The following is a 22,414-nucleotide window of genomic DNA, read 5'->3' as shown; positions in this document are numbered from 1 at the left end:
GTTTAAAACATTTTTTTGGGTAAGATATACATAAAATTGAACATTGTAACCATTATTAAGTGTGCTGTGGCATTAACTACATTCACATGGCTGTGCAACTATCAGCCCCATCCTTTTCTAGAAGTGAAACTCACCTTCTCCAACTGAAACTCTGTATCCATCAGACACTATCTCCCTCTTCCCTGGCAATCACCATCCTACTTTATGTCTCCATGAATTTGCCTACTGTAGGAACCTCATATAAGAGAAATAATGCAACATTTTTCTCAAAGTTCTGCCCACTTATTTTAGCATCCATTGATGGCTCTTGCCTATAATCTTTATTATGTTCTAATGGTGATTTTCCATTTCCTATTCCTTCTTTTCATCTGCTTTTAAAAGCACTGAAGTCTGCCTTTGATTCACTAAAAGAACAACCAGTCCAGTTTACTCTAATTCTTGAAGAGATAGAATTAGCAGAGAACTGTTTAAATTGCTGTTTTCTGGAAGAGAGGAGTAGGCCTATTCCAGGCTTGTGCATCAGGACCAGTTACATAATCTGCAGGGTACAATGTTTAATGAAAATGTGGGGTCCCCTTGTTTAGGAATTTCAAGACGGTGACAGCAAAGCAGTAAACCAGCTGCAAAGCCCTTCTGTGCCCTGTGCTACTGCATAGCCGTGAAGCCAATCCTCTCATGCAATTCTCCCTAGCTTCTTGGGACCACTCACCTACTTGCTCAGTTTGCAGAATCCTAGGAACACGCAGCTGTGTCTGAGGGTGGGCCATCTCTAGAAATCTCAGGGAGACCCCCTCCACTCTATCGTTCCCAAGGCAATCAGGAACATAAGATTATTCTTATTCTGTGTAAGTCTTTCTTTCCCAGCTCCATTCAGATGGGAAAGAGACTCACTGCCCCTCTTGAACTGGCCCAGCACTAGACTAACTACAATCCCCACCTAGGCTTCTAGTCTGAGAAATCCCAGAGCAGAAATCCCAACAGCTCCCAGATTCTTACCACAATGGAGGTCAGGTCCTCACTCTCAAAGCGGCTGATAGCCTGGTCCAAGGATTTATACATGGCGGCAGAGATACGCTGGGTAATGAGTCTGTTCAGGTCAATTGATCTACCCAACAGCTGGATGAAGAGAGAGAGAGAAAAGTTACTTAATATTCACACTGGGCAGGTGCAGTGGCTCATGCCTATCATCCCAGCACTTTGGGGAGCCAAGGTGGGAGTGAGACAGCCAGGTGGGGGGCAGGGTCCCTGAAGAAACTCCAACCAGCCTGCCCACTGAGATGGAGCCTCGGGAAGTTCATGTTTGCAGCAGGGAGGAGCCTGGCCACTCCTCTTCCTGTGTGGAACCTGGGATTCCAATGGCCTAATGGGAAGTGCTCTAGCGGGAAGCGCTCTAGCAGAGGGACTCTGGCCTTGTGACTGTCCCTGTTTCCCTACTTTTTTTACTTTTCACCTAATAAAACCCTGCTTTATCCACCCTTTAAACTGTCTGCAAGCCTAAATTTTCATGTCCATGGGACGGACAAGGACCCTGTCTTTAGGTGAACTAAGGAAAAGTCCCACAACAGGAGGATAGCTTGAGCCCAGGAGTTTGACACCAGCATGGGCAACATAGTGAGACCGTGTCTCTACAAAAAATTTTTAAAAAGGCCAGGTGTGGTGGTGTACACCTGTAGTCCTAGCTACTTGGGAGGCAAGAGGCCAGAAGACAGCTCGAACCTAAGAGTTTGTGGCTGCAGTGAGCTATGATTGCACCACTGCACTCCAGCCTGGGTGACAGAGACAGACCCTTTCTCTTAAAACAAACAAAAAAAGATTCACACTGACAACCTGACAACTATGTGCATGCACTGATAGGAAATTGCATTAAAATTATAAAGGACATAACTGGGACAGTTTCTATTCTGATTTTATAAGAGAATGTCCTTGTTATTAGGAGATACAGGCTGAAGCATTCAGGGGTGAAATGTCATATTTGGCAACTTAAACTCTCAAATAGTTAAGAACAGCAGTATGTATATTCATCACACACACACACTGTATAAGTGCTAGAGAGAAAATACATACATGAGAGAGAGAATGTGAACAAAATATGGTAAAAGATTAATGCTTGCAAATCTGGCTACAGGGTAAATAAGTATTCATCGTATTATTCTTTTGACTTCTCTGTAGGCTTGAAATATATGAAGTTTAGGAAAAATATTTTTCATTCAGGCTGTGGGAAGGGGCTCCAGGTAGGCTCTGGCTTCCCATAAATGTTGCTGTTGGCATCCTAACTCTAGCCCTAAGATTCTTCCTGCATCTTTTCTGTGCTCAATTCAGTCACCAGGGCACAGCAAGCACCTCAGCAAGGGCCCACTTTGTGCCTTCAGGAGGGAAAATTTAAAATCAAGAGAATGAAAGTCTGATTACAGGATGGAAAATACAACTTAAGGTACTTTCTGCTGGGGTACACGCAGGCTTTACTGCAGATGTTACGTAGAGGGCAATGAACATTTGTCGAGTACCTGCTGTGTCCACAGTGCTTTGCTAGGTACCAAACGATTATTCTTAAGTGTTTTATTTTTCCTACTTCTCTTTTGGCATAAATTTTCTACCAACCAACTAGAGCCCCTTATAGTCATCTCATGCACACATAAAGCCCTCAGTATTTAATATCCTGTGGCTAATTCTGGCTGCGTTGTAACGGATAGCAGTAATCTTCTGAGAAGCTGAAGGAAAAGCTCTCATTGAGCCCCTGCTGTTGGCAGAAGTAAAGATTCTATTTTTCCCCCTCTTAACGATTCTCCATTTCCCTTGGATTTCTCATAGCAAGGGGAATATCCATATTTGAGATGAATCCTTTGCTTTTCGCCTCTGGCATGGTCTTAGCCTCAGCCCGGCCCTTTCACAAAGACCAGGACCACATAGTAGCACACGGATATCACAGCATAAAGGCCATTTTGCCACCTGCTTGGCCCACAGCAGGGCTCTGTGAGGAGGGCTCGACATCTGCCCGGCCATCTCTTCTGTTGTCTGTCTGCCTCACATTAACATTGTTAAATGGGGATGTTTCTCAGTTCCTAGCAACGTTTCCTCTCTATCCAGGGTCAAATGCTAGTAGAAACCAACTCTGCACACACACAAAAAAACAATTTCCACCATGGATTTGCCCTGATATGCTTTCCTTTCAAAAGCACCACCGTCTTCCTCATTTAGAGCAGCACTTGGGCCCTGTTCAGGGGCAGATTTACCCATCTCTGAGCGGCAGCCCCAACTGAAAAAGGTGAGCTGCAGCTTATGATGAGAAGACAAAGGCTTTGATTGTCATGACTTGTGAGAGGTCGGTTATAGATGGGTAGAGAAGCCCAGGACTTGAACCAAAGGAAGCCCAATGCCCCCGTACTGTTTGTGAGATTCTGAGGCTGTGCTTCCTGACCTCAGAAGCCCGCACTGGGCATGCAGGGCAGACAGTACCCAGGCCTGATTTCTGATCTCTATGCTGACTTCACGGCTGCTCTCTCCTGCCCCTTTCATCTCCATGGTGGCTTCCTCTCACCATACCTGGACGTGTCTCTGCTTCAGCAGTGTTTCATAGCGATTGGACGGTGGATATGGAATGATAACTCCATAATTCTTACATTCAGCTCGAAAACGTTTATCCAACAGGACACTGGAAGGGATAAAAGTTAAACAAGACCAGTAAACAGACAGTGAATGACTCTCAACTGCCCAGGTACATCTATTTCAGACCATGGGATCTACCCACAGAGCATTAGCTTATGTATCTTAAGTAGAACTGTTTTCTGCTCTAGACAAGTTTCTTCAAATTTCTTTTCCGTCACAGCAGCTCAATAAGTGAAACGGAGTTTCTGAGTTAAAGATGGGCAACAAAGAAGTTGAGCCACTTTCCTCTTATTTATTTACCACAAAACCAATTGAGTGCATGCTTGGTATATCCCAGGAAACATTCTGGGCACTGGGAATACGAAGTTCCTGTCCTCATAACGCTTATATTCTAGTGAGGAAAGACTGATAATATAAACACAAACAGAGGAATGAAAAAATTTCAGATAATAGGTAAGAGTTGCATAGTGTTTATTATTTCCCAGGTACTTGAAACACACACACACACACACACACACACACACACACACACACACACACATTTCATTTTAAATCTCACCACAACCCTATGAGCTGGGAGTGTTATTATCTCTCACACTGACGCATGGATTGCAGAGTACCAAGTGTCTTGAAAATAATAAAATGGGACCATTTGGAGTTAGGAAGTCAGGCAAAGTCTGTCTAAAGAAGTTTTGCTAAACAGAGACCTGAATGATAAAATTGGCAAGATCTAGAGGAAGACTATCATTGACACAATGAGCTTGGTTATGTTTGAGAAAAGGAAAGACAGCCAGTGTGGATCAAGTACAGGGTAGGCTTGAGGACATGGTGCAAGATGAATTTATAACATCAGACCAGGGGCCAGGCCAGGTAGGGCCATGCAGGCCATAGTAAAGAGGCTAGGTGTATCCCAGACATAACTAAAAGTCATTTAAAGGTTTTATGCAAGAAAGAGACATCATCTAAATGTACATGTCTAAAGTAGTAGCCACCAGCCACATGTGCCTACTGAACACTTGAGATGTGGCTGGCCCAAATTGAGACGGACCGTAAGATACACACTGGATTTTGAGGACTTAAAAAAAAGAAAAAGAAAAATCTCTAATAATTTCTATATTGAGTATAAGTCAAAATTACAATGTTTTGGATATGGTGGGGTTAAATAAAATATATTATTAAAATTAATTTCACCTGTTTCTTTTCCTTTTAAAAATATGTCTACTAAAAAAATTAAAATAACATCTCTGGCTCACATTTGTGGCCAAATGGCATTTCTAATTAACAGGACTGACCTAGCTCATTGTTTTCCTCCTTGGCTTTCTTCAGATCTCTCAACCTCCTCAACTTCCCATACTTTAAAAAAATCACTGATCTTACAGGGAAGGGTGTACATAAAAGCCCATATTTCATATGAAGGAAGACCCAGGGTTCGACACGCCTGAGTCTGTTTATATAGATGATGAAACAGCATATTTGGAGTCAGAATTGTCTTATAGAAGCCAGAAGCCCAACTCACTGTTACAACCACATCCCATTCAATCCACAGATGCCTATTAAGTGACTACTTTGTGAAAGGCTGTGTTCTCTGCTTCCTCTGAAATCCTACATGCATGCTTTTTTTTCTTTTTTTTTAATTAAAAAAAGAAAAAAATAACCGTTAATCAAAAAGTCTGATTAAATTCAAAATTAATGCAAACTCTTAAAAATTTTCTGGAAAAGTCAACAGGGTGCATCATAGAAAAGCAGGCAGCTGCTCACAGTTATCTGGTGGAAAAGTAAGTTGCAAACTTACCCGAGCTGCCCAAATGATTATCAAGCCAAGTTTGTTTTTCAAAAATAGGTTTTAAAATATACCAAAGAAACTATACAAAAATTTAACAATGAAGTTAAAGTATATAGCAAAAAATAAATATGACAATACACATGAATAATGTATAAAAGAAGCCTTTCGATCCTAGAAAACTAAAATCAGGAGAACTTACTGAAGGGTAACAAACATAAACTGAGGACTAATAGCAAGGAACAATCTTAAACGTTTCCCAATGACTGACTAAGCCTCAAAAAGACAGCTTAGAAAAACAATTAACATGTAGTTTTTTTCCCTAGCCAATTCAGTTCTATTTAGATAAATCTGGTGACCAGTCAATGCGTATATAAGTTAATTTCTTTCTACTCAATTACTACCATTTTTTTCTTTTTCACCTTTCCCCTAATTTCCTCTGGCAACACTTTTCCTTTGGTTTGATCAGCTGAACTCAAAAGGTTTGGTACCTAAAATGAGTATCAACTCTTATTGGAACAGTACTTGGGAAATGCAATCCTAGAAAAGGCAAATGTTTAACCGAGGGCGTGACAAAGTTAAGCGTCCATTCTCCATAGGACAATGTCTCCATGTTCACCACTAGGTTAATGGCTGCGCTTGGCTAGATCACATGACCCTGCATGATAGTGGAATGCTCCCTGGCAAGGTACTGCAGGTGTGTGCACAAACACCCACCCATTTAAGCTTTTAATAAATACAAAGCATCATTTTAAACAATTTCAGTGGAATAAACTAAAAATATTGCATTTCTATTGGCCTGCTTTGCTTCTTAAGCTGGCTTGGAGTGTTGTCCGTGACACATAAGTCACAATAGTTAATTACTGGCTACTCCAACCTCTTTAGGCTTCACCACTTCTCACTCTTCAAGCCTCAGCACCTTTTTTGCAGCAATAATGGTATTCTTCATTAGCATTGCCACTGTCATGGGGACAACAAGTCCAGGAACTGGAGTGATATAACCAGCTTTTTGTCTGACTCCTTCAAAATCCACATCTCCAACCAACTTGGGTTTGGCAGTTATGGGATCGTGAACTCTATTTATTCCCACATCAATAACTGCTGCTCCTTCCTTGATCATATCTGCTGTGATCAGATTTGGAATGCCTGCAGCGGATATTACAATATCTGCAAGAATTGTATGCTTCTTCAACTGCTGTTTGGGAGTATATCGATGAGATATTGTAACAGTGGCATCACCTCTGGGATGTTCATGTGCCCTGTCTGTGTGCAGTAACATTGCAATGGGCATTCCAACATTTTTTAACCCTCCAGCCAAGCACATTCTTCCAGCTGGGTTGGAATGCCAGTTCGCTTGATTATTTCCCACACACCCCATGGAGTAGCCGGTAACATGGAATCCTGGTCCAAACACATTTGCCCTACATTAATTACATGACATCAACATCCTTGTCTGGAGAAACAGCACTGCAGATCTTTCTCTCGTCAATATGCTCTGGAAGAGGCAGTTGAACAAGGAGGCCATCTATGTTATCATCATTATTCAGTTTATTGATTAAATTCAACAATTCTTCCTCTGAAATTGAAGCCGGTTTCACAACTGTCTCCCTGTTGATTCCCACATCTGCTGCTGCTCTGGTTTTGTTGAGGACATAGGAGTGATTGCAGGATTCTGGACAAAGAGGATCATGCTCAGGTGTGGCCGCTTATTGCCTGAGGCCACCCACTCTTCCACCTCCTGCTGTCCTTCCTGGTTGATCTGCTGGGCCAGTTTCCTTCTAGAAATGACCACGGCTTCATTTCGAACTGCCACGAGGTGGAAGGGGCGAGGGTGGAGGGAGCATCTGTGCACAGACTGCAGCAGTCGGGCAGCCAACATGGACATGAGCGAAGGCGCAGGCATAGCCCACGCCAGTGACCATGCCGGGTGGGCCCTACATGCATGCTTTCTATACTTTGCAGCCTGTAAGAGTCACGTTGTTGAATGCACAGCCTATGTTAACAGAAACTTGGGTGTGCGGCACATCAACTCCTATTTGAAATATATCAGGGCTACTCTGGCTGCTAAAAGCAAAATGAAGCAAATCCTTTTCACAGAAAGAAAATTTATTAAGGAAAGGAACTATCCTTGGAATTACTGGTTGATATGTTTGGATTTCCAATAAGAATGGAAATAGCTACATATAAAATTTGAGGTTTTCCTTATCTGTGCTATTACAGGTTCTTGAAATGCAAGAACTCGTGAGGGTTGAAATCAACATATACTGGCAATACCCAGGAGCCTCTAAGCCAGACACATCTCTGATCCAGACTTCTTCACTGACCTCATCTGATTTGCACATACCCATTCTTCTCCAATTCATTCTTCACGCATTTATATTTTTAAGGGAGTAAACTTTCAAAAGCAAATAAAAATCGAATCAGGTCACTGTGGTACTTTTGAAACCATCTGGAGGCATTCCACACCTAGCAGAAGCAGCTACAAAACTGGTGTGCTCTGGCCATGCCCACCTCCCCAGCCACATCAGGCAGTGCTGCCCCCTCGTGGTGGTGAAGAGACACTGACATGTATGAATGCACAGGAATCCTCCCACAGCCCTGGGAGGTTGGCATGCTGTTCTCATTATACTCCCGACACAGGGGCCTTGCGCAAGCAGCTCCTTTTGCCTGCAACTTCCTGCCCCATCCTTCACCTAGTTTTACTTTTTTCACTCGTACCAACTTCGGATAAGAACTCAGACACCACTTCCGCAAGATATGGCCTTTCTAGTTCCCCGCCCCAAAGGTTTAACTGTTCAAATTTAACTGTCATATGTTCTCATGAGCTTTTGCCTCTGAGAGAGCATCTAACCTCCTTGTCACTGTGCATTCATGGGCTGTAGTCAATGTCTGTCTTTCCGGCTAGACTGCAGGCTGTGTGAGGTTAGCGCCCTATCTGCCTAGTTTCCTTTCCACTCTATTTCAGCACCCAGTCCGGGCCCGTGGAATGTCTCTGTTTTCTTCAGGTGCTAAAGAAGAAGGAAGATTTCACAACAGAAAGTCACGTCTTCCAGGTGGCAGCCTTAAGAGATCGGTACTCACAGCTCTAGGGCTTTCCTACCTGCCGGCCATGGCTTTGTAGTAAGCAAAGATCTGGTCTGCCAGCTTGTAGACAAACTGATCAAAACACAGGTTCACCTGGTAGAGAGGAAGCAGGAAACATTACTGGTGCCCATTCAGCTTTTTCACAGAAACTCAGCCAACTGAAAGAGGCCAGTCCCGCAGGACTGCCCAAAATGCATTCTGGGGAAAGACACTTTGAAGGGGAAAAAGAAGATTCTGTGGCTAATTTTGGGAGGTTTGGTCCCTTGCTCTCAGGGTCCTCAGTCAGTCAACAGACAAGGCAAAGTTCAAAAAGGCTATTGAGGAGCGGGCCTCCCCACGGCCACCCTCTTCAGCTGTTCTGAGGCCATCTGCCTGGCGGGAATGCAACAGACAGACCATCAGAACCTGTCAGTGCTCATATTCGCCCACTAACTTGGCAGCCTCCCCATCCATCTCTTCTGTTAGACTTATTTTTTTTCAATGTATTTTACTTTTCAATTTTTTTTTTTTTTTGAGACAGAGTCTAGCTCTGTTGCCCAGGCTGGAGTGCAGTGGTGTGCTCTTGGCTCATTGCAACCTCCACCCCCTGGGTTCAAGCGATTCTCCTCCTTCAGCCTCCCGAGTAGCTGGGATTACAGGCATCTACCACCACACCCAGATAATTTTTGTATTTTTAGTAGAGACAGGGTTTCACCATGTTGGTCATGCTGGTCTCGAACTCCTGACCTCAGGTGATCTGTCAGCCTCAGCCTCTCGAAATGTTGAGATTACAGGCGTGAGCCACTGCACCTGGCTGCAAATTTGTTTATGAAGTTGTCAGTCACATTTAAAAGCCCCATCCTTCAAACTTTGCTTAAATTTCTTTGGTTTTCAATGAATAAAGTCTTGCCATTTCAGTCTTATCATCAGTGATAAACTATAATGCTCAGGTGGGAAGACCCAGACACAGAATCAAACCAAATCTTCCAAAAATGGCAAAAGCAGGAAATGACCATGAGATGGGGTAAAGGTTACACTCTTACCTGCCTTCTCTTAACTAGGTAAGAGTGTAACGTCAAAGGAAACAGATCATATTTACTATCATATTTAATATTTTAAGTCTTTTATGTTTAATATATATGTGATCAACCTTCAATTCTTTTCTCACCAGATCCTCGGCCCCATAAGGTTAACGACTCAAAAAGCTTCCATATCCTTCATCTCACACCCCACATGGTATGCAGAACACAAAAGCACAGCGCTGTGTTTAGTGCTTTCCTCAGCCCTTGGTCACTGAGGCCTCTGTCCTGCACTTTGTGCTTCAAGGGTCATCAGTGGACCTCCCCCCGGGCAAAGAATCTATAGGGTCACAATGGGCGTGTGCGCTAAGGTCCCATTCTCCCCTTCTAGAACTAGCTCTGAGAAGCTTATACAGGTGGCTCAAGCCTCTTCCAGGGCCGTGTGCTCTCTTACCTGGCTTCACCTCTGGATGGCACAATGGGTGTGTGTGATCATAGGTTTTGGGTCTGGACACTGTTTTTGAGCAGAGGTGGCAGGCAGAGCTGGGGTATCTACACATGCACACGAAGCCCTTTATGGTGCAGCACAGAGTTTGGGCGTGGGAGGAGAAAGACAGCAGGCCCTGAGCTGGGTGTCTGTCTGTACTTCTGCCCTCAGAGGCTGCACAGGTCTTCTGATGGCCATGATCACAGAGAATCCTCCAGAACAAGTCACTCATACTCCTACTTTATGCTAATAGCAAGACTGGAAAAATCCAGAGTTTGGAACAAGATTAAAGGAGGAAAAAGAGAAGCACGTCACTTGCCTCAGCTTCGATCTCATCGTACAGGAACTGCTTTTTAAACTTGGTCAGAGCATAGTAAGCACTGTCGTTGTACAGATCCAAAGGGTAGAGGACATACCTGGAGAGGGAAAAACACAGCCAGCTGCTTACTAATGACCCCCCTAAAGGGAGACAGTTTTATACTTGCTTGGGAAATAGAAACAAGTTCAGAGTCAGGAAAAGACCATCTTTCAGCTGTCTCTGATGTTCCCAGTGCCTCCACCACTTAGGAACAACTTACTTTACAGTCGGACCAAAGAAATAAAAAGTTCGAGATGCAAATAAAACCAAGACTTGTAAACATTCATCTGGGACTAAAAGACATCAGGTGGCAGTTAAGAATATGACCTTCCTGATCCTGAGATGATTATTTTCTGAGCATAGCTGTTATGAGGCTGACAAGACATAGGAAGGGCAGTTGGGCTGGGAGAATTTGTCTACAAGGCTGAGTTAAATGATTCTGTCTGGCCTGAGCTCTCCCCATGGTGGGGCACACGGCCTGGTTTCTTTCCAACTTAGTGCCTCCTTCTGGAAAGAAGGAGCTCCCTGGCAAACTGCCCTCCACTTGTACCCCAGGAGCCACCTGCTGGCCCAATCCTGCCTCTTACTCCATCATAGAAGGTTCTTTGGTTTCCAGGATATGGTCCGTTAGAATCCAGGGCATTGACATCTCAATGGGGAACTGAATTCGTCGGCCCATGGTTAACTCCAGGAAGAATTCTCGGAACCAGAGCTGGGAGAGGTCGCAACATTGCTGCAGGGCTTCTGAAAGCATAAGAGAATGAGCCTTGGGTTACACTTAGCACTGAAAGACCTTAGTTCTTATTGTTTTTATTAATTTTTATTGTTATTGTCACTGTGTTAGGTACTTAGCAGGTCTTAATATTGATTAATAGATGCTGCTCTCTTTTACTTAAAGGCACACCTAACATCTACTTGGAAAATGGCATTTGTTAAGCTTGAGAGGCAGTGGTTGTGGGGTGGCAGGAGAGAAGGGGAGGCAGTGACATTTTAGAGCTTTAGATGCCCGTATAGTTCCCAACACCCTCCTATAAAGTTATTCTGGAAACCTGCAATCTAAGCATGAAAAGTACGCTCGTGACTGGGCACAGTGGCTCACACCTATAATATCAGCACTTTGGGAGGCTGAGGCAGGCAGATCACCTGAGGTCAGGAGTTTCAAGCCATCCTCACCAACATGGCGAAAGCCCGCCTCTACTGAAAATACAAAAAAAATTAGCTGGGTGTAGTGGTGCAGGTCTGTAATCCCAGCTACTCAGGAGGCTGAGGCAGGAGAACTGTTCGTACCCAGGACGCAGAGGTTGCAGTGAGCTGAGATTGCGACACTGCACTCCAACCTAGGTGACAGAGAGAGACTCCATCTCAACAACAACAACAACAAAAGTGTGTTCAGTATACTTCATTACACAAACACAGTGTCAAGATAGGCCTCAAGTGCCCACTTTCAACTGGATTGTGGCTCCTTGACCCCTTATGTGTGTTAGTTCCTAGATCCCATGCAGTTTTGAGGTCTTGAAGGCCCTTCCCTGGCTACTCTCTAAAGGAGAAATTTGTACTGTTTGTTACGATGACTCTTTTCAATGCGGGCAGACATAAAACGACTCATGTCCCTGAGATACTACTCTTCGTCTGATCAAGTTTAAAAAGCAGTTCCTGTACGATGAGATCGAAGCTGAGGCAAGTGACGTGCTTCTCTTTTTCTTTTGAGATGGAGTTTCCCTCTTGACGCCCAGGCTGGAGTGCAGTGGCGCAGTCTCAGCTCACTGCAACCTCCTCCTCTCCCAGGTTCAAGCAATTCTCCTACCTCAGCCTCCCCAGTAGCTGGGATTACAGGCATGTACCACCACGCCCAGCTAATTTTGTATTTTTAGAGTTTCGTCATGTTGGCCAGGCTGGTCTTGAACTCCTGACTTCAGGTGATCCACCCGTCTCAGCCCCCAAAGTGCTGGGATTACAGACAGGAGCCACGACACCCAGCCCATACCTCTTACTAAAAGGAAAGGAAGTGTGACAAACAAAGGATTGGGAAGTGGCTCGAGAGCCTCCCCTGCTGGCAGCAGCAAGTACTAATTAGTGCTCAGCTGTGGCTGAGTAGCAAAAGTCTAGCAACTATGTGTATGTGCATATTCTTGCTTTTGATCCCTCTCTACTAAGGACTTTATGACAAATTAGCCACAGGTATCTCCTGGACAACTTTAGCTAGGTCAGAACAGCTGAGTTGAGACTGGTGTTTCCTAACTCCAAAAGCCCAATGGAAAGTGTGCATGTTTTTTCCTTAGTGGTGATATGTGCCCCTTACGGTCAATGATCACATCCCTTTGCAGTGCCTGGCTTGGTGGTCTCAGTGGCTCTGAGAGCCCTCATCCCCTCCCCCAATGCCTTAGCGGGGGTGGGATGCAGCTCACCGCTGATGTTGAGCAGATGTGTGAAGAAGAAGGACTGTTTGTGAAAGTCCTCTATGGCGAGGACAATGGGTCCGTCGAGGCTGCTCCTCAGGGTCTTCTTGGAGCCGCTTTTGTCTGCAATGAGCGATTCAAGCATGGTCCGCACCATGTACAGCTTGAAGAAGAAAGCAAGATGAGAAGGTCAGAAGCTGGCCCTCTACCCTGGGGAAAAGGTTGCTTCATGTTGTATTTATTTATTTATTTCTGCAGGTATCTGCTTTTAAAAAGCACTGTCTTAAGGAAGCACCAGTTTAGGTTTGAGAAATAAATGCGGAACTGTGAAAACCTTCATGGCCAAACCGGGCCCCGTGGCATTCCTGGGCCAGTGGACCTGGCCACACCAGGTAGCTCCCTGCTCTGCTTGGCCAAGGGTATGTATATCAGAGGAGAACCTCATTACGTGTCACCCTGGAGTCACTCCCTGCTTTCCCAGAGGGCCACAGATGCCATGGGTGGAGCACTGGACCGGGAGTCAAAAGACCAGGGTTCAAGGCCAGGCACTGCTGCTGATTTGCTGTGTGACCTTAGGCAACAAAGCCCCCACTCTGGGCCTCAGTTGTCTTATGTAACACGAGGGGGTTGGACCAGATGCCTTCTCACACCAGTCCCTTTCAGCACTAACATTCTGAGGAACTGAGAAATGGGATAAGATCAGAATGAGCCCCCTCCCACACCTGTTCCTGACCCTCAGTGTTTTGACCCCACTGCTGAGTGCTGGCGCCCCCTTGGTGGCATCAGCTGCATTGCACAGCCTGCCGAAGTCCGGGGTAGAAAGCGGGTTAACATTGGTACTTACACAGGAGGCTACTAGACAATTAACTCCTGCTTACAGGGTGCCTTAAGTGCAAAGGATGCAAGTGCGGTGGGGTGGTTCTCTTTGCTAATCTAGATCTCTCCACATCATCTGTGTGTGAATCTTAGGGCTGGAAGGGGCCTTGAGGAGCCAGGCTAGTCCATTCCTGCTGCCTCCTCGAGAAGGGTACCCAAACCAACCCAGCCAGGCGGTGTGATACCAGGGATCGGCAGCCTCTTCGGCCCTGTGTGCCACCAGTGGGGTGAAACAAAGCCCTCGGGGACCACTGGCAGGCCTAAGACATAGATAGGAGAGAAGGAAGAGGGGATGGGAGGGCAGGAGAGACAGGGAAGAGGGAGAGAGAGAAAGAGAGAGAGAGAGAAAAGCAAGAGGTATTGTATACGATGGGAAAGCCGCCGCGACTGCCGGGGGCCGCCTCAGAGACACTCCAACCTCCCAGCAACCGCGTTTGTCTTTGCTGCCTCTGGAGCTTCCCTGGGATCTTCCCCACCACATGCCTGGCACTGATGCAGGCAGGGCGGCCACAGAAACATGTGACCCACCATCCCTGCCACGGGGCCTCCTTTGTGGGAAAGCAGCCACGGTGGCCGTCGGTGCCTTAGACAGTCCCCCATCTGCAGCCCTGTTGGGGGGCCCGTCTCATCATCCCTACCAGCCGAGAAGCGCTCTTCTAATGACGGCCTCTCAAGTCCTCAAAGGAAGAATCCACATCTAATCTGTTGTGGGTGCTGTCTGATTTATATCCAACTCTAAGTATTTGAAAAGTGGTTTCACCCATATGAAGGTGAACTCTTCTCTCATATACTTAACAGAGCATTTAATTCACCACAACAGCCTCTATCCCAACTGTGCAAGATGCCCGTGTCTACTGTGTCCTGAAGACCCCAGAGCCCTGGGTGGGTGTCAGGAGACCTGGGTTCTTGTCCCACCTCCGCCTGGGACTCACCTTGTGACTTGGACAAGTCACTTCCCCTCTCTAGACCTCAGTTTCCCCATCCGTAAGATAGGGGGAGGGCCTAGCTTTTCTCTAAGAGCTCTCCTAGCTCTGGTGGTCTAGGAGTTTATTCAACACGTCTGTGCCACCTAGCATGACCTGGTGGAGGTCAGGGGTGGGGGGATTCACTGCTGGAGACCCACCCTTCTCATATCGTCTACCCAAATACTCCTTCCTCTTCTCTCCTTTTCTCTCTGCCTGTTGAGCCCCCTCCTCCTCCTTTCCAGTGTCTTTTGTGCCTTGTCTGTCTCCTGCTCACTCATGTCTTAAAACTTACAGAAACACCTGGAAGCCCTACTCAATGTCCCCAGGCCCTCAACCCTTGATACTACACGGAACTGTCTGCAGATGCTTCCTTGGGGCGTCCTACAACCAGCAGGTGAGATGAAAACCGGCAGAGGGCTGTGAAGCCAAGGGGGGTTGGGACGGCCCTGCCGAGAACCCTCCTCCCCCTGTCCCAGCCCCCAGCACAGACACAGACACACACACAGGGAGAAGGGTAGGGGCGTGGGCCTCAGATGGTCCATCCTGGGTGATTCACAGCAGAGAGAGGCTTAAAGGTCATGGGAAGTGAGGCCTGTGAGACCCTTAAACCTGCAATGAGAACCATCTGCTCTTTTTAGTACCTCAAAAATATTACCAGAAACTACCTATCCTTAAGCAGGTAGCAGGGATTTAACTAAGATACCCAGATTATTGACTTCTTTCCTATAATGTTATGACTGCTCTGGATAGGCCAGGGTTCAAGGCCAGGGTTCAAGGCCAGGCACTGCTGCTGATTTGCTTGTGCAGAAGCTCTGGCTGGCAACTCTGTGTGTTTCCAAATACTAGACGTCCTCTAAGGGGACAAGGGCTTTTCAATACTTGGCACTTTTGGAAGGATGTGGAACTAAGGGGTATTTTGTTAGTAACACAATCTCATCCAAAGTTTCCATTTTACAGAGAAGATAATCAGAGCTCAGAGAGGTCAAGGTGCTTGCCCAAGATCACACAGCAAGTCAGAGGCAGAACTTTTGGGGGAAAGGGCCAGGGCTTATTAAAGAGGGACAGGATAGATGCATATAGATTCCATTTTAAACTCCTCCTGCACTTTGGAATATATACTTCATAGGACTAGAAGACAGCCAGGCTCGGTGGATGTGGTATTATCCCCATTAGCCAGGTTAAACAACTGAGGCACAGAGAGATCTGTAACGTGCCCGAGGTCACACAGGCATCTAGGACTAGAATCCAGGTCTCCTGAATCTTAAGCCAGTGGTCCTCCTTTCTATATCAGAACAAGAAGGCAGAATAAAACCAGAGCAGCCACTCAACCCTGCCCCTCCTGACCAATGCCTCCCGGCCTCACTGCCCACGGCCAGCCATGATGATCTACCGTAGCCCGGCTGGCCTCTGAGTCAACGTAGCTGGCCCGTGCCTGGAGCCACTTACCTGCGTGCTGGACGGCCCCACAGCACGCCGGGGCACCTTGATGTCAAATCCACCTTTGGGGTCCTTCTCCCCTCTCAAGCATGGGTCATTGGGGGGCTCGCGCCCTCCCTCCCAGTCACAGATGGTCTTTCGAATTGCCTGTAGGACACTGGGGAAGGAAGAATGAAGACTCAGACCAGATTTCACCACGGGAGAAAGGCTCTGCAAGCTTGTGTTTCTAGGGCCCACGGTGTCCCAGGACCACCTGCATTTGAATTCTTGGGGTGCTCGTAAAGATGCTTATTTCTGCCCCCATTCCAAAACTCGGGTTTAACAGATTTAAGGTACACTCCAGAAATCTGTGTTGAAACAAGTGTCCCACATGGTTCTGATGTCCAAGGGATGTCTGAGAACTCAGCTCTGAGCCCATCAAGTGAGACAGAACTTGAGTGAGGTAAGATGTCTATTTTTCCTTCCTGTATAGGGGGGGTCTCATTGGTCTTATAAAATCTGTGTGTGCTTAGTTTTCATAATAGCTTAGATGTGCGCGTACTTACTCCATGCTGCGTGCGCTTAGGTCTACAAGTGGACTACCACATTTCATCATCCCAACAGGCAGCAGGCAGTATTATAATCCCCATTTTACAAATGAGGAAAACTGAGGTTTGGAGAAGGTCAGTAACTTGACTGAGTTCACACAGCTAGACAGCAGTGGATATGGACTTCAAACCCACAGATGAAGGTCTAATTCATCCCAAATGCCCAATCTCCTAAGGAGCCCTCTGGAGCTTGCTGGAAGGACCCGTGTGTGTTCAGTGGCTGAGTCAGTACATCCTCTCTGATGGGTACCTTGCATGCTTATGTCTGATAGCTCCTGAAGGCCTCTGAAAACCCACCTGATGAGGACGTTCTTCTTCTTCCGTACCGCCTGCCGCAGGGGCTCACGCAGCGTCACCTGGGCGAAGTCCTGCAATGCCGCATAGATGGTGTTCCTGATGGCCTGGTTGAAGACGCTCTCCATCCTGCCCATGAGCACCTGCAGGCCTTTGATCATGGCGATCACCTGGGCAGGCATAGGCCAAGGGTCAGGTTCGCCATGTCCAGCACATCAGCTGTCTACTACCCATCACCACCTCGCCAGGCGAGGCAGGGAGTGAGATGTCACCACCTCGACAGGGAGGCATGAGGCCAGTGCTACTCAAAGTGCCCGTGCATGGCTAGGTAAGAAACCTGTGCCAGAATGTACGTACATGAGCACTTTGCTTCATTCCTTGAGAAAGTCTTGCTACGAAACACAAGCGGGTTCTGGCTGCTTCTAGCAGCTCAACTAACAGCATTCTTTGCAATGCAACTGATTTTCATCCTGACATGAGCTCCCGATTTTGTTGCTGACTGCTGACAAACGGTAGCTGGCCCATGGGCCACACACTGAGCATTTTAAGTAGTGCTCTGGCTTTTGAAGGTCTCTCCATAGACCAGGACCACTCACAGACAATGTCACATAGAACTTTTTTACTACAAAATTTTCTAAAGAATTTGTACATCTGTTTTCAAAGCCATTTGGCCAGTTGCTGCTTGAGTTTACAAAATCAAAACTTCTTCTGCAGAAGTCATGGGGAAGAATGCCTCTGCTCTCCTGCTTCCCTTCTCCTTACCCTAACTCACTTACCTGTTTGGAGACATAGGGATTCAGGCGTGTGTGATGAGAAGAGCCTGGCCTGTCCTTGGCTCTCTCTTTCGGGACCTGCCTGACTGCGAGCATGTGGCCTCCCTTCTAGGTTTCTGGCCACTTCTTACAGTTACCATCCTGAGGAAAGGGGGCAGGTATCTGTGCAGCTGCTTTGCCTATTACCTAGTGGCAAGTTTAATGAGATGTAGGAGGTATAGGAAGACTGGTGTGGCCTTGGGTGAAAGCCACATTCTCTAGTCCAGCTTTATCAGCAGTGAGTCTGAACCTTTGATTCCACTGGCCTCTGACATTAATTTCTCAATTGATTCAAAAGGCATGTGGCAGATCGTCCGCCTCAAAACTGTGACACGTATCACACCCATAATGGCATGTTCCACCTTCTACACCAGACTGGAAACACACAGGACAATGTCCAGCTGCGCTGTGCACGCCCCACTGCCAGTGTCTGTGCCCATGGCGGGCAAAGTTTTTGTTGAAAATGAACGAATAAATGAATGAATGAGCTTAGACCCTAAGCCTCTTTTTTTTTCCTCTAAAACTTAAAGGAAGAAAAAGAACATTTTTAGATAGAACTGGTATGAAAACAACTCAGGAGGTGATGGTTTGCATTGGCACCAAGAGTACAACAATTTTGTTGGCGAGAGGCTTTAGTGCAGAGAAATAATGGGAGAGAAACATTAGAGGACTGTTAGATCATAACAGAATCTGGGCTACTGGCTACACATGTAACTAGGAGACTTTAGGATAAAGGAAGGAGCAAGTAATGAGGATGTCTCAGAATAACTCCAAACACAGAGGAGTGGGCAGGCCTGTTGGATCTAATGGAAAATCTTGGCAACTCCAGACCAGGCAAAGAGTTCTTAGCTGAAACCCCAAAATCATGACCCACCAAATAACCGATAAATTGGACTTCACCCAAATTAAAAACAGCTGCTCTTCAAAAGGCACCCTTTCAAAAATGAAAAGGTAAATTACTGATGAGAAAAGAATATTTGTGACACATATTTGACTAAAGACTTGTAATCTAAAATATGGAATGAATTCTCACAATTCCGTAATAGGAAGACAGAAACCCACTTTTTAAAAAATGGGCAAAAGATCTCAATACTTCATAGAGGAGGATACGTGAATGGGATCCAACACAGGAAGGAGGTAAAGAGAATTCCCAAAATAATAACGAGGAGGATCTTGGATCAGCGGCTGGGCTGCTCTAGAGACAAACCCGTGCAGACTGGAAAGGAGAGGGCTTGCAGAGGAACGGCTCCAGGAAAAAAGAACACCAAAACTCATCAAATGCTGACACGGACGGACTGTTTTGTAAGGAGTTGTACAGTTCGTTGGTATGTTGGGGGCTGCCTTTTTGATGGACTCATAGAAAACAAAACAAAACAAAGCATTGCAAATTCTATGAAGAACAAAAACTTGTGCAAGAAAATAAATGTATTCACATTAGATCATGTGGCTCAGTGATGGATGACAGTTACTTGGTCATAATAATAATAAGGTAACTATTGATTTTACCAAAAAGGGACACAAGGTATGTTGCGGGGATGGGAGGTAGGAAGGAGAGAGCTATAGCCTCATTCCCCAAAGTAGAAAATGTCATAAATTGAAAAACCAAGAAATAGTCTCATAAGCCTGTTAGAACTAGGGAGATAAGTACCACGAGGAATCACTTAACAAGTGTTTCCTGTTTGGGGACTCAGAATGGAATGACATGGTGCAGTTAAGTTACTACTTTTACTTCGTTTTATTATTAAAGGCCACACTGAACTACTTTTCAATTTTTAAACATGTTTTATGAACGCGATAAAAATGATAAAACCTCTCAATGTATAGCAAAGCAAGGACGAGAAGGAAATACAGTGACATGCTCTTGATGGCTGTGTGGGTGATGACAGGAGGCTGCGGCAAGGTGAAGGCAGGAGTGGGGTTGGGGGGGCACCTTCTAAATCACTTACAGCGCCTGTGTATCCCTTCTATTAACGAAATAAGTGCACAGACAGTTTTACAAAGTTGCATTTACCCTCTGACTGTCTCACTTTAAATAGGCTTGAGGATGACTTTGTCTTCTAGTAATGAAGGCTGCAAAACTTTCTTCCAGTTTGCCCATTAGCAATGGAAGTGCCAAGAGGTTCAGGACCACTCAGGACAATGTCAAATGTGAATATGATTTTTCTCCTTTCTGAAATTATGCCATTGAGCCTCAGTCCTTTAATGTGAAGCTTGGAGAGAAGACGCTAACCTCTTACATTTGTATGACCCTTCAACTTTTCAGGGCTCATCTACTTTCATTATCTTATTTGACAATTATTGTTTGATTCTCCACAATAACCCTGGGATGGGGCATGGGAGAGATTATTAGCCCCATTTTACAGACAAGGAATCTGAGGGTCTGAGAGCTGAAGTGACCAGAGGGCCCAGGGGTAGGACCCAGGTCTCTGATTTCTAGATTAGTCTCCTGTAGGTTTCAAATGATCCTCAAAGAAAGAGCTGTCACTCACAACCTAGTATAAAAGAAGTTTCCTTCCAAATAGGAACATCATTTTGTAATCAAACATAACACAATACAAAAGGTTATAAATCAGACAGTCCTGTTTCCAAAATTACTACTGTTCATGGTTTGGTATACAACATATTTATGTCCTTCAGTTTTGCACAAATATAAAAAGCATATTGTATTTTGGTGTAAGTGGAATCATTCTACATGCTGTTCTGTTTTTGGTCTAAATGTCTATATTTGGATTTTTATTTTGTGTGTGTTGATATACATATTTAGATATATTACATATTTCTTTATGAATTTTAAAATATCCACTTTTATGAGTATATGCATATGTATTTCTAGATATAGTTTTGCTTCTTCTCTATAAGCATTAAAACTACAGACGTGCTGTTCTTTGTTGCTTTTTTAACTTAATGATATACTGAGCATAGCTTTCCACGTCAGTATACCTGTTTTACTTTTTAATTTATTTATTTATTTTTGGGACAGTCTCACTGTCACCCAGGCTGGAGTGCAATGGCACAGTCTTGGCTCACTGTAACCTCCACCTCCCGGGTTCAAGCAATTCTCCTGCCTCAGCCTCCCGAGTAGCCGGGATTAGGTGTGCGCCTCTATGCCCGACTAATTTGTTTTTGTATTTTTAGTAGAGATGGGGTTTAACCATGTTAGCCAGGCTGGTCTCGAACTGAGGAGACCACCTCAAGCGGCCCACCTGCCTCAGCCTACCAAAGTGCTGGGATTACAGGCATGAGCCATGGTATACCGCTTTTAGAGACTGCATAGTATGCAATGATATAGCTGAATCTTAACTTACATACCTGATTCCATATTGAAGAACATTTGTTTCACATATTTTGGTATTATAAACAACACTGTGATAAATATCCATGTACATATACCTCTGCACAGTTGGCTTAATTCCTTGGGATTTATTCCCAGAAGAAGGACTTGGCCAAAGGGTATGCACGTTAAAAACGTGAGTACATGTAATCAGATTGCTCTCACAGAAAGCCTGTAAAAGGTAGACTGACCACTAAAGACACGAGAATGTCTATTTCTCGCACTTTAACCTGCAACATGCATCGCCCATCTGCAAATCTCCGCTATCCTGATTGGTAAACACTGCATCCCGTCTTATTCCAATCTGTAGCTCTTTGACCACCGATCAGTTTGGGCATTTTTCATACCTCTTTTAGCCATTTGTTTTTCTTTTGTTTCTTCCGTTGGCCTCTTTGTGCCCATTTTTTTAGGGGAGTGGACATTTTTCTTTGGGTTTTTAAGAACAGAATTAGTTTCTAATCAATTCTGAGAGACAGCATAACTTCTGACAGATTAATTTAGATGGGAGGGCAGGGAAGAACATGCAAATTAGGGCGACCAATGCTGTTTTCTTGCTCGGAACTACTCTGGAACCACCATAAGCTGCAGTCCCAGGGAGGGAGGGAGATGCAGAAAGTCTGCACCTACCTCAACAAAGGCAAATTTTTCCTCACTGGTGTAATTGTAGCGTGTGGCTCTCTCGTATTCCTCTGCGGTGCCAGGGCAGTCCTTATTGCAGAACTTGTCTGTGGGGTGAACCAGCTTCCAAGAGTACTGGGGAGAGTGGGAACAAACCAAATGTCCATCAACTGATGCATGGACAAACAGAATGTGGTGGGTCCATGCAATGGAATATTATTCAGCTGAAAAAAAGGAATAAAGTACTGATTCATGCTACAACATGGAAACACCTTGAAAACATGCAAAATGAAAGAAGCCCAATACAGAAGGCCATGTATCATATGATTCTATTTATATGAAACATCCAGAATAGGGAAACCTATAGAGGTAGAAAGCAGATTGCTTAGGGCTAGCGAGATGAGAGGGGAGATAACACAGGGCTTCTTTTAGAAGTGATGAAAATGTTCTATATTTGACTGTGGCTATACTAAAAACCAATGAACCTACACTTTAAATGGGTAAATGGTATTGCATGTGAATTTTAACTCCATAAATCTGTTAAAAAGAGAGTGCTAGGGAGAGATGAAGGCAGATTCCAAGGAAAGGGAGGTCAGTGTGAGGCCCCCTGCCCTGGGACACCTACCACCTCCATGACGTGGGCACTCCACTTGGACAGAAGCTGCAGACCCCGCAGGGCTAGGTCGAAGAGCTCGCGATACTCCTCGTCTGACTTCTGGCTGTCCAGCCCCGAGCCCGTCACCACCTGGGGAGCATCAAGTGTCATACTCACCATCTCTGCGCCTGAC

At 45.4% G+C, this 22,414-nt stretch overlaps 1 protein-coding gene and 1 pseudogene across 4 annotated transcripts in view; both read right to left on the bottom strand.

Moving 5' to 3' along the window:
- Positions 1-22,414, bottom strand: part of CYFIP2 (cytoplasmic FMR1 interacting protein 2) — a 142,355-nt gene that overhangs the window by 68,167 nt on the left and 51,774 nt on the right. For 2 of the 3 annotated variants that reach the window (XM_017517069.2, XM_017517070.2), the window contains exons 12-22: positions 22,252-22,371; positions 21,636-21,761; positions 16,869-17,035; positions 15,994-16,141; positions 13,768-13,842; positions 12,716-12,869; positions 10,898-11,054; positions 10,272-10,368; positions 8,484-8,560; positions 3,541-3,649; positions 997-1,116 (exon numbers count right to left, since the gene is read on the bottom strand). In XM_017517069.2, coding sequence (XP_017372558.1) covers positions 997-1,116; positions 3,541-3,649; positions 8,484-8,560; positions 10,272-10,368; positions 10,898-11,054; positions 12,716-12,869; positions 13,768-13,842; positions 15,994-16,141; positions 16,869-17,035; positions 21,636-21,761; positions 22,252-22,371 — 1,350 coding nt within the window. The remainder of the gene's footprint in view (positions 1-996; positions 1,117-3,540; positions 3,650-8,483; positions 8,561-10,271; positions 10,369-10,897; positions 11,055-12,715; positions 12,870-13,767; positions 13,843-15,993; positions 16,142-16,868; positions 17,036-21,635; positions 21,762-22,251; positions 22,372-22,414) is intronic. The other variant, XM_017517071.2, reaches the window with a different exon arrangement.
- Positions 6,097-8,477, bottom strand: LOC108295043 (annotated as a pseudogene). Its single transcript, XR_005198083.1, has one exon. The product of XR_005198083.1 is annotated as a bifunctional methylenetetrahydrofolate dehydrogenase/cyclohydrolase, mitochondrial-like (transcript).

The sequence above is a fragment of the Cebus imitator genome, unplaced genomic scaffold (genome assembly GCF_001604975.1).
Source record: "Cebus imitator isolate Cc_AM_T3 unplaced genomic scaffold, Cebus_imitator-1.0 Scaffold616, whole genome shotgun sequence".
Lineage (NCBI taxonomy): Eukaryota > Metazoa > Chordata > Mammalia > Primates > Cebidae > Cebus > Cebus imitator.
Note: the sequence above shows the minus strand (reverse complement) of the source record. Positions and strands in the feature narration are given on the sequence as shown.